At 34.1% G+C, this 12,310-nt stretch overlaps 1 protein-coding gene across 1 annotated transcript; it reads left to right on the forward strand.

The window, feature by feature from the left end:
• Positions 1-1,506: 1,506 nt before the first annotated feature.
• LOC113516826 (uncharacterized) lies at positions 1,507-4,976 on the forward strand. Its single transcript, XM_026901302.3, has 2 exons — positions 1,507-2,070; positions 2,579-4,976. Exon 2 carries the CDS (start codon positions 2,585-2,587, stop codon positions 4,859-4,861), a length of 2,277 nt encoding a protein of 758 aa, XP_026757103.2. The 5' UTR covers positions 1,507-2,070; positions 2,579-2,584; the 3' UTR covers positions 4,862-4,976.
• The last annotated feature ends 7,334 nt before the right edge of the window (positions 4,977-12,310 follow it).

Consider the following 12,310-nt stretch of genomic DNA (forward strand, 5'->3'; position numbering starts at 1 on the left):
ACGATTACCTTACGTATTGAGAGCAACTTTATTTTAGAACGCTCGAACATAATTAATTTATTAGTTTTTTTTTTTTGTCTGTAGCAGGAAAATAAGTAGTGAAGTGAGTACCTACCTATTTCTGAATTTTAAATTATATATTCAGAAATAGGTATATAAATAGTTTAAATTATATAATTGAAGAAATAAAATATTGATTCTCTATTATAGCTATGATACACTTAATTATGAATTCAACTCAGTGTAACTATACTGTACTATACCTACATATTAAGACTCCGCAGCGTAGCATATCAGTTTATTATGGATGGAGCTATACGTAGCTACATAAATAAATGATATACATGTAAGTATATTTATTTAATGATATAAACACCTACATATACAGTGGTCGCCGTGCCATGACGTAGCCGTGCAGTTTATGTTAAGTCGGTCGAGACCTGTCGAGTTGGCCCAAGAGCAAAAGGTTGTGAACCTGTGTTGTCCACTTTCTTAACGAATGTAAGAAGGCAAAATATTTAAACATCAAAAACGAATTCATTTCAAGAATAATATTTTAGACTATACTCATCATATATATAGCACAAATATTTAAATATTTTATAAAATCTATATTTGATAGATTGTACATATAGCTCTACCTTAGGGTTCTAGCTACATTTAAATTTCAAGTCGATTGATTAGGTAGACGAATAAGGGGGTAAAACTAACTAGTTCTTAGTCATAAAAAAGTTATCATGAACCCATTTTAGCTATTGAACTGTTTTGTCTCTTTCTTCTCTCTCTTCCAGACCGAAATTAATTATTATAAGAACTAGAAGGAAGTAAACCTTCTAGTCCTTATAATAATTAATTTCGGTCTGTCTAGGTATAAACTGAATTATTAATTATAGAAATAAAGATGAAATCTCATATTTTAGACCTCATTATATAAAGCAGCATAAATTAAATTATTATAATGTATATATTTTTTATATTGAAATTTGTACTTTGTTCGATGTAGATAAAGCCCAACCATTAATTCAACGAAATGAGTCCTCTTTTTGATAATATTGACGTACCTAGCTACATGATGCTTGTAGAATCATTATATGTAATTAATTACTATTAATATTTATTCAACTGTATTTTTAGTAAGTAACTGTTAGTGAACATATAATCTTTGTTAAAAATTTTAGATACCTAAGTAGATTCATAACACAATTTATCAATTTTGCCTACATACTATATTAATTTTACACACATCTTGTTAAGTATAAGTACAAATACACTACTTATTTAAAAATGCATGAGTTGAAATTATAATACAGTATAAAATAAACAAAATATTAAATTTTAAATTGTATGGGGACTTTATAATCGAGGTCTGGTATTATTGCGTTGGTAAGGAATGAAACGCGCCTGCGCGCTGCGCACAGCGCGGGTGAACGCGGTGAGGAGGGTCGCAAGGACGGGGCGCGGCATGCGGGGAGAGGCAACGTCACGTCGAACAACGCAGCTTATACGCTACTAAATTCAGAAGACCCCATATCGCATGCTGTTATAGCGCACTGGCCGAACGTTGTAATATTCCGGATAAAAACTTGCCTGCGTCGTTCGAGTCGTCCAACGCGATTACACGAGGTGGGAACTGTGAGATCGGTATGGTAAAAGTGGCCTCTCAGTGCGAGTATATTTATCTTAAATAATTATAGATAACGTTTTCTTCTAGTGTAATGATTTACCAATACTGTGGTCATTGGAACTAAACCGAAATTCAATAATAAAAACGTCAAGAACAGTGCTGTCAAAATACAGTGAAAATAAATAAATAGGACTGAAATACAACGAAGCACAAAACGCGAAGTTTTAAAGTGAACCATATTGTGTGCTGACATTAGTGTGACTTTGGTTTGTGGGACGTGAGTTTGATGACCGAATTGTTTAAAGAAATTATGATTGCATTATAAAGGCGAGTAGTGATCAGAGTATAGAATATTTGTAATTGCTATAATCAAAATGGATTGGAGAACTCGGAAACCAGGCCCTAAACACCGGTGAAGACGTCGAGGCCACGGCCTTTTGAAATAGGTATGTACCGGTTTTTGACTATCATTTTGTTTGATTTATAATCCTGCTCCAACGCCCGGTGCAGGTGACTCGTACTCCCAGGTACTTTGCTTCTAACGTCTCTTTTGTCGGCTGGACTCATAACCTAGCTATAAATACAGGTGTATATTAAACCGTTATAATTTTAATGTAAATCATCTATGAAGCCTATCTATATTTAAATATAATTCATATTCATTCAATAACACTTTCGTCTGTTTGAAAATAAAACTAATTATTGATAAATAATAATAAAATCTAAACCGGGCGGTAGATTAAAGAAAATGACTATTCAAAAATGCTTATTATTATGTTTACTTGAATAAAAATTATTTTTATTTATTTATTTAATAACCTAAAGCAAATTAATAAATAACAATCAAAACAAAGTGCCTCATTTCACAACACTTAAAATTGTTACCAAAATATAATAATTTAATATAATACTATTGTATACATAGGCCATAACTATTAATTTAAATCTTTGCAGGTAATCATGGATAGAATGAATAGTAATCCAGAATCAACTTATGCTGATGGTTCTGAAGAACAAGTTTCGAATTTGAATACCATCAGTGCTACAGATATAGACAACGTAACAAAGAATAAAGAACAAGAGACATTTTCTGTGAAAGATGAGAAAAGTAGTGACAGTGACTCTAACAGTGAGGACGTGAGTTCTAATGATGAGCAAAATAATGTAAATAGCGGTACTAACTCTCAGTTTTATGAGAGTAGTGATAGTAAGATAGATTACGCTGTAAAAATAGATGATAGTGATACTTTAAGCGATATAGAGGATATAAAGACAGACACAGCCTCTGCTGATAGTGAAGATTCTGCGCTAGGTAGCCTGCCGCCAGATAGTATACCTAATGATAGAGAAGAAGAAGTTCAAGATCGCTCTGATGGTAGCGACTCAGGTCTTGGATCGGAAACAAATGAAGATTCTAAAATACCTAGTTTTAATCTCTCTCTCCCGTGTACAAGTGGTTTGAATAATAGCTCATTAAACAATGCGGAACAGAAAGAAGAAAATCCAGATGAAATAAAAAATGACAAATCAGATATTGGTAGCCATAAATTAACTTCTCTTCAAATAAAAACCCCCCAGAAAAGTAGCCTCAAAAGAAAACATAAAGAAGAGACTGAAGATGAACCACAGGTTAAAAGAAAGAAGGAAAATATCCATTTTGACAATGTCACAGTATATTATTTTCCTAGAGCACAGGGATTCACATGTGTTCCTTCTCAAGGCGGTTCAACTTTGGGTATGGAATGGGAGCATACACATATACAACAATTTACTTTGACTGAACATGCATTAGAACAAAGACGCCTACACAGACAAATTTTACAGCAGTTAAAGAACGAGCGACACTCTATACAAGGGACATCACTTTCATCCAGTGAAGACAGTGATACAGAAGAGGAAACTAGCGATATATCTGAATCAGAATTAGACCTAGATAGCTACTACTTTCTCCAGCCCATACCAACCCGACAAAGACGAGCTTTGCTCCGTGCAGCTGGTGTCCGAAAAATTGAAGCCTACGAAAAAGACGAGTGTAGAGACATAAGAACTTCACGTGAATTCTGTGGTTGTGCTTGTAAAGGTGTGTGCAATCCAGAGAACTGTTCGTGTAGTTTGGGTGGTATAAAATGTCAAGTTGACAGATTAAATTTTCCATGCGGATGTACCAGAGATGGATGTGGCAACACTACTGGTCGAATAGAGTTTAATCCAATTAGGGTTAGAACTCATTTCATTCATACACTTATGAGATTAGGTCTTGAAAAAAAGAATGAAGAAAATCAAGCTGCAACTAAAAAGCAGTGGGCAGAATCACATAACGCTAATTCTGTCTCATGTATATCGAGCACTTCATATGATCGAGAACGTTGTATGAATCATGAAGATGGTTTATTACGGGACGTCAACTTAACACCAAGGGTGGAAGTTGAATCTTGTGTAAATACGGGGAGTTTTAATAATGTTCATTGTAATATGAATAACGCTGCAGTTCATAGCAATATGCAAGATGACCTGTCATACGGTTACATAAATGATAATTCTGTTCACAGCAACATAAACGAAAATAGCATTACGCATTATGAAAATACGAATAATCATCACAGTCACACGGGACCCTATACATCCAATATACTGCAGGGAAAAGGTCCGCCTTATGGCACAGCAAATACTATGGGTTTTAATGCCATGTCAAATAACATGCAAAGGTTTCAATGTGATATTAATTATGCATATGATCAACATGCAGAAAACCATCACTTTAAAGGTTTGCAGAGCTTTTCGGCATCCAGTTTCGAAGAATTCGCTCATAATTCACAAATGAGTATGTTTAGTCACTACGGACATATGTATGTCCCTGAGTACTTACATAAACCAAATGTAAATATAAACGAACATAATTCATTACAATATCAACACGCCATGGCTCAAAATCATTACGATGCATACAAAACTGCTACAGAGTGTACAAATTCAGAAAACAAAAATGAGGCGCAGTACACCACTTTGTTGTCATCGCCGTATCAAAGTAGCAATAAGTTGCAACATGCCGAAAATGATCAAAATTGGTTCAGTCACAATACCCTATTGAGCTTGGACCACTCGGATCACGCTACTCAAGATGCTTCAGAATTGCAAACTCAACCCGTTGAGGTGCCCACAGAAAGTAGCACTTCAGAACCCACAGAAAATTTCGGAGAGCTAATAAAGAAAACTATGGTAGAATCTGTTATTGTGTAGATGAATTAATTGTTGTCTTTTAATCGTAATATTGAATTATCATGTTATTAAATTTTTAATTATATTAATTGGAACTTCAAAGTGTACTTTTAACTAAATATACTCCTCTTAGTTATTAAGGTATTATTTATTGGTCGCATTTGATACCCATAGCATTTGTAAGTATTTATATACTACTATCACACAAGACAAACATTAATTAAAATCCTGATATCTCACACCTACCGGTACATACCTGCAATATAATAAAAAGTAATTTACATGAATTTTACCATAAGATCTGATTTTCAGCTTTTTAATACTATTCATTATCTTAGTTCCCACGCATTCAATCTAGATATTAAAAGGGAACGTTCCTGAAGTGCCGTTCCCTAAGTTTATCCAACTAAAATAAGTGGAACGAAAGAAATCTTGGTACGACAAACAAGCTGATGCCTTCCCTAATTAGAAGTAGTTATATTCGTCAATAGACATAACATTACGAATACAAAATACCTGTGACGCCCACAATAGCCCACATGCTTTGCCATTTCTGAGGACTAAAATGTTTTGTATCCATACTTTGTAATTCATTGTGATGTTCCACCTTTCAAACCGAAACAGTCATGCAAGCACAATTGATTTTTGTGTAAAATATTTTTTTATACCACAGAGGTGGCAAACAATCATACGTGATAGTAAGCCGTTACCGTAGCCTATAAACGCATGCGATACCATGGGCATAACGCACGCGTTGCCGACCCTGGAAAAAAATCTTTATCCCTTGTTGATGAAATCCATACCATAGTCTCTTGGAAAAACCTCGACAAAGAGCTCATCAACCTCAGCGTTCGTGGAAGGAAGCATCTAAAACCGCGCTATACGCGGTCTAGGTATGGAGGTGAACTCCCTGTCGATGACAAGCTATTTTATAAGTATTTTTTTACAGTAATAGTAGACAGATTAGTCCCTATAATATACCTATTAAAAGCAATAACGGTAATTTCTTTTTAAACGTATTGCATTACAGGTGCACCCCTAGATAGGGTGGGTACCTATATTGGGAGATTATATAAACATTCTTGGTATTCTACCGCTTTGTAAATTATTTTTCAAATTTCTAATAAAAATTTTTAACTTTCAATATCTCTAGGTACTGTACTAGCTACTTTATTGTGTACAAATATAAAATTATGAGCATTTTTTTATATATATTCGCTTGATCGTCAATGCTTGGCCTTGAAGTATAAAGATAAAGGCACAAGTTCCAATAGAAACATGATTTTTACATTTTATCTGACTACAACAGAGGATGAGGTTCTCAATTTGACTACTTATTATATACGTTTAATAATATTATTGCAATTTAATAATCGCTGCAATTATCATAATTGCTAAGTGCCTAATTATAAATAGGTATCTAAATGTTTGAATTTAAAGGTAATAATTTTTTGTTAAATTTGAAGCCGTTCTTTTTTGTTAAAAATATACAATTCTCTAATGAGCAACGTGGTACCTAGTAAATTAACATCCTCATCTTATAGGGTTTTTTTTTGATAGGTGAAAATGGTATGGTTACCTCGCTTGCGCTAACGGGATACGCTGGCGGAGCACCAGTGAAGGATGATAGATGAGAATGAAAACAAGGCAGTTAGCCCATCATAATTAATTCATCAGGAATTAACCATGATAGTTTCCAGGGAGAACTGCGAGAAGGTCGACCTGGTTGGGTATATTGCTAACAATGGGCTTCTCCATCGTCTTATAGGGATAGCTCTCATCTAACAGAATGGTAACTCGATCTGCGCTATCGGTATGTACTGACTGAACTCCAGTGATGGATGACAGATCACAGATCAGTTAATCCATCGTAATGATTTCCAGGAGGGGCCACGAAGAGGTCGACCTGACAAAATAATATTACTCGTCTTATAGAAATAAGCCATACACAACAGCAATGGAATAATAACAGGTTATTAAAAGTATGCGTCTCCTATTAATTTTTGTTTACATCAAGTCGATTATGATTAGAAACATTCATCATCGATATTAATTTTTACCTAACTTGCTTTGCCACCAATCATGCATATTTTAAATAAATACAGTTGAATAAATTAGTGTGTACAAATGTTTTAGTTAATCGATTCTGTTTAGTCGTGAATAAATACTGAGATTGATAGCTATTTATAACAAGTGTTGATCAATTATCAGATGGCATTACCAAACACACTTGTGTTATATGAAATTTTAATGAAATCGTCTACTAATTAATCGACTAGGTAGAAATTTAATTACCATTATTTGCGACTGTACTAAATTAGATACAAATCTGTTTGGAAGTTGATTTTAAATTTTCTTTTATTGCTATGTCCCGCGGTTTCGTCCTTATGAATTAGGCTTTATATTAATCTAGAATTCATTTAAATACGTTTCTCCGTTTTAACATGGTTGAATAATGAACATTCAAATATCGATCTGATGAAATAAAGACTAACTGTATCTCGTAGTATTTCTCGTAAAAATTACGATAAAAGTATTCTGTGTTAACCCTATAACATGGGGAAAAGGCAGTGTTAGTAATAGTGTCTAATATTCCCATTGCTATCAATGTACCCTATCAGACGACCTCCACGTGGTTCCCCCTGAAAACAGTCATAATGAATTATTGTTGAAATCGTCACGATAGGCTAACCGACCTGTTTTTATCATCATCCATCATCCCTTACTAGTGCCCCGCCAGTGTACACCGATAGCGCAGACCATTTCATTTTTATACATTAAAAAACCCTAACCTTAGATTATATAAAGTGCGTCCATAGAATTGCTTCGAGAAAAACGGGTCGACTTTTTCATACAATTTTGCCTGATAAATAGTTACGAGTGATTCCTTTATAGCTTCTATATTTATTTTGTTTTATAAGTTCTGCATCTTTTTAATGCGTAAACACTCATTTTATTTATTAAATAAATTGTCAAAATACATTTTATGCGTAAATATATATAATACTGATAAAAAATGAGTCAGCTAATTTGACAATCAGCTAACAAAAAGTTACCCGTTTTTGAGGTTCGAGGCTCTATCTATATAATCTAAGCCTATAACATGTCCCATCTATATACGAGTAACAAATTTTGTTTAAATTTGTTCAGATGTTTAAGTTCGACATATTTTTACCCGTGACTTCGTCCACGTGATTATGACATATAGCTTCACCGATATAAAAATAATAACAGATATACCTAATATTTTCTTATTATTTTTAAAAACTACTTGCCTACTAAATTGTATGACGATTGATTCCGCATTTGACCTGATTAACTGTCAAAAGGTAACAAACTCAGTTTCACACTTATTAGTAAGGATTGAGTAACAAATATCCAAATATAAACTTTCGTATTTGTGTTAATAAGATCAGAAATATTTGTCAAAACAAAACAACTCATTTTATATTTATTATCGGCAGTGAATAATTATCAAATTTCTCCGTAATAATTCTTATGGAAACCTTTTCTAACAATAATGTGCATTACTTAAAACCACGATAAGATAGTATTAAAAAGAAAAACATATATGCTCGCGACTATTATCCACAATAGGGTAGTCAGATGCAATTATCGACTATTACAGTTGTGATAACGGTATCAATCGATAAGCCCACATTTCGCCGAGCATTTAGAATCCAACAAGCAAGGCGCCGTCACTTGGAGTCATTTTGTTTATCGGTGTTTTCTATCTGGAGAGTTAGTCAGAAATTAAAATTAACAAACCAATTTTCTCAAGGTTGATAAACAGTCAGATGACTTTCGGACTTAATAGCTGTACTACTCAGCTCAACCGAAATACAGGAATTCTTAAATTATGCATTAGATCTCGTTTTCCTTAACGTTAAGTTTTGCCCAATATTGTACAGCATAATCCGGACTAATTTACAACCCGAAATCTTTTTACTATAAATATTTGTTTTATTGTGTACAATATATATTGATCTAAACTACCTATTTAAAAAAGTAGCTATATACCCAATTACTTGCAAAGAAATTCACAAATATGAAAGTAAAGAACATTTATGAATGTTATCACTTTGAAATTCACTTGCAGATGTTATACAGATGAAGAGGATTGTTAGTAATGGGCACTAGAGGCTCCATTACTAGCACTATATATATACTTTTACAGGTCGACCCTTACACGATCCCTATGAAAACCATCTTAATTAATTCTTGATGAATTCATCACGATAGGCCAACTGACTTACTTTTATCTTCACCTATCATTCCTCACTGGTACCCCGCCAACGCATACCAACAACATAAATAAGGTTACCATTACGTTTAAATCTTATAAAAAAATTCTTCGTTATGCCTCATCTATGATCCACCCGTACCCTCTGTTCTAAAGCCACAGCAGATGAGTATGCTCTATATTAAAAAAAAAAACTGAATAAGGAAATAAGTGGAATTTTTCTTTTCACCTCATCTATCATCTCTCACTGGTACCTCGCCAGTGTATAGTGACAGCACACCGCACACCGCGTAAATTCTAATTATTTAGTAGCTACCTACTTTGTATTTGCCAAACTCGCGACAAAGTATCTATCTACCTACTGCACAATGACTATGCAATTGATTATACAATATTTAGTAAGATACTTCGTAAGAGCAGGAAATACAATTATTAAGAAAGAAATCTGATAACATAATCGTTGTAATACCTATGTTGTAATGGACGAACCAAAATATTCTTTTAATACGAGTACCTAATAGTTTTTACAAAAGACTAGATACTTACTCCTTCTAAAACAATACAGAAAAATTATAACATCAGATCTCTAGAGATTCTACAAAATCTCAAAATAACTTAAATTTTTACTTTATTAATGACAAACGTTTATAAACATCATTTATTTTTCAATTGATCAAATTAATAAGAAAAACGAAAATTGTATTAATAAATGAGCATCTGCCCATCTACATATATAGGCAATATAATAATAAATACTTTTACTTTTGTTCTAAGGAAACAATTACATTATTAAACCCACGACGAAAAATGTTGGTAATAAATATGTGCGTACGTACTAAACAAATAGGAAAATAAGTATTCAAGAGATAAAATTAGCGGGTAGCATTAGATACGAAATAAAAAATTATAAATGGAATTATACTCGTATTTCAATTTAGATTCATGTTGGAATAATAATAATGATTAAAAATTTAGAAATAACTTATGTATATATACGAGGTTTGTCCGGAAAGTACGTATAAAAGTTTTTTAAAAAATTTATTTTACAATTATTCAGGTACATCAATTTTATCCCCTTCAAAGTACTCCCACTGTGACATAATGCACTTGTGCCAACGCCGTTTCCACTGTGAGAAGGCTCCTTGAAAGATGGTTGTATCTCAGCTGCCCCGTCGTAGCTTTTTTTATCTCATTTATGTCCCCCAAATGCCGCCCCCGAAGTACCAATTTGGTTTTTGGGAACAAGAAGAAGTCACACGGGGCCAAATCCGGCGAATAGGGGGGTGTTCGGTCACCGTAATGGAATTTTTACTCAAAAACTCACGGAACGATCTTGGCGCAAATTTTTTTCATTTGAAGTTCGTTTTTTGAATTTCGTACCACGGTTTTATATACTGTCTGACCGTTAAACGATATTTCGAATTCTTTCCACGTTTTCGTCGGAATGTGAAGTGGAAGGACGTCTAACGTGGGTCATCTTGAACGCTTTCTCGGCCCTCTCTGAATCTTTTTAGCCACTTGTGGACGGTTGGTTCCTTCAAACTGTTCTGAGATCGGCAAAAATTTCACGGCCATTCTTGCCGAGTTTTGATTACGACGCGCTGCTCTTCAACGGAAGCGGGCTCCATGCCGACGGGGTTTCGTTAAGAGGTAACTTCACAGATGGCGTGACAAGCCAGTTCGCACCGCACGGCGGTCAGACCAGAACTGACATTGTTAGGGACATAAGGAAGAGGTCCTGCGCTTACCTGGCCTCCCCACTCCTCTTTCTCGCATTCCAGAACACTTTTATACGAACTTTCCGGACAGACCTCGTACATACGTATATATACATAATAGTAAGTAAAGATACATCTGCATATGTATTTAAAAAAGAGAATTTTGTCGTACCTTTGGTCTAACTGTTTATATTTACTCCTCTCCGTTCTAAGATTACCTGGAAAAGATCGCTTTAACGATAAGACCGCTCATTGTTTTCTCAGTGTGATCATTTCTTATAATTGTTTTTATCTATAATAAGTTTACTGCTGTAATTTTCTGGAGGAAATAATAAAGAGTATCTACCTACCAAATTACCTTTCTAACTATCTATATAAAGAGGTGTTAATTTTAGTTGGTACATTGGGACAAATAGTTCAATAAAGTGCGACGCAATATGCTAAAAATTTTATAACAATAAAACAAACATCAAACCAGTGTGACCCAATTTTCACAACAGAACTACCTATTTACCTACCAGCATGTGCATCCATTTAATATTATAAAACCAGTTTTATTAACTCTTGTTCTCTATAACGAAGTTCTACATAGGAAACACAGTGGATAATATGATTTTACTATATTGATATCACCATATCAGACGTCGATTGTCCATGTGTGTGGTAAACATAGGCCTCCCCCGTAAGGATAGTTTTGCCAATAGTCGCCAAGCTTAGCAGGTGGGCTGGCAACCACAGTTAGGCCTTTAGTAATTTATTTATTAGTACAAATATGTCTACATGGCGGACTTAATGCTAAAAGCATTCTCTCCCAGTCAACCATAGGGAAGTGTCAGAATACTCGAATGCGGTACTACTAATTATTGATATATATAAATACTAAAATGACATATATAAACGAATAAATATATATGAATAACAAATATACTTACACATATATGACATATACTATATTATACACGATATTGAGAATAATATAAAGCACTTACTGCTCGGATAAAGTAAAAAAGTGTGTGAACGTTTTTTTTAAAGACGGTTTGTTTTAAGAGGGACACTGCTTACCATTGTTCGACCATTAAATTCCCTTAATCGCCTCTTACAACACCTACAGAAAAAGAAGGGGGTGATCTATTCTATGTCGGAACTACACGGCAGAAAAATCAATCAATATTGAGAAATTTGTAAAAATATTCATTGAATAACACAGTTTTCATACAACTTAGAATTAACAAAGCTGATGCCACACATAATAGAACGTAGTAAAGGTAACGCAACTGTAGCCTATAGACATGAACGAACATCCACCCAGATATCACATAATTAACGATTGTTTTGTAGGTCTTGACCTTAAATGCTTGGGAGGAAAGGGATTGTTAGCAATGGAGTTTAACAGCCCCATTGCTAGCAATATGCCCTATTGGGTCGACCTCCACGTGGTTCCTCCTGCAAACCATCGTGAACAATTCTTGTTGAATTCGTCACGATGGGCTAACTGACCTGTTCCATCCT

Source organism: Galleria mellonella, unplaced genomic scaffold, assembly GCF_026898425.1.
Source record: "Galleria mellonella isolate WM207_F2 unplaced genomic scaffold, CSIRO_AGI_GalMel_v1 utg93, whole genome shotgun sequence".
Lineage (NCBI taxonomy): Eukaryota > Metazoa > Arthropoda > Insecta > Lepidoptera > Pyralidae > Galleria > Galleria mellonella.

Bases quoted from the DNA above. Each gene is read 5' to 3' on its own strand.
- LOC113516826 (XM_026901302.3), top strand. From the start codon at position 2,585: ATGGATAGAATGAATAGTAATCCAGAATCAACTTATGCTGATGGTTCT.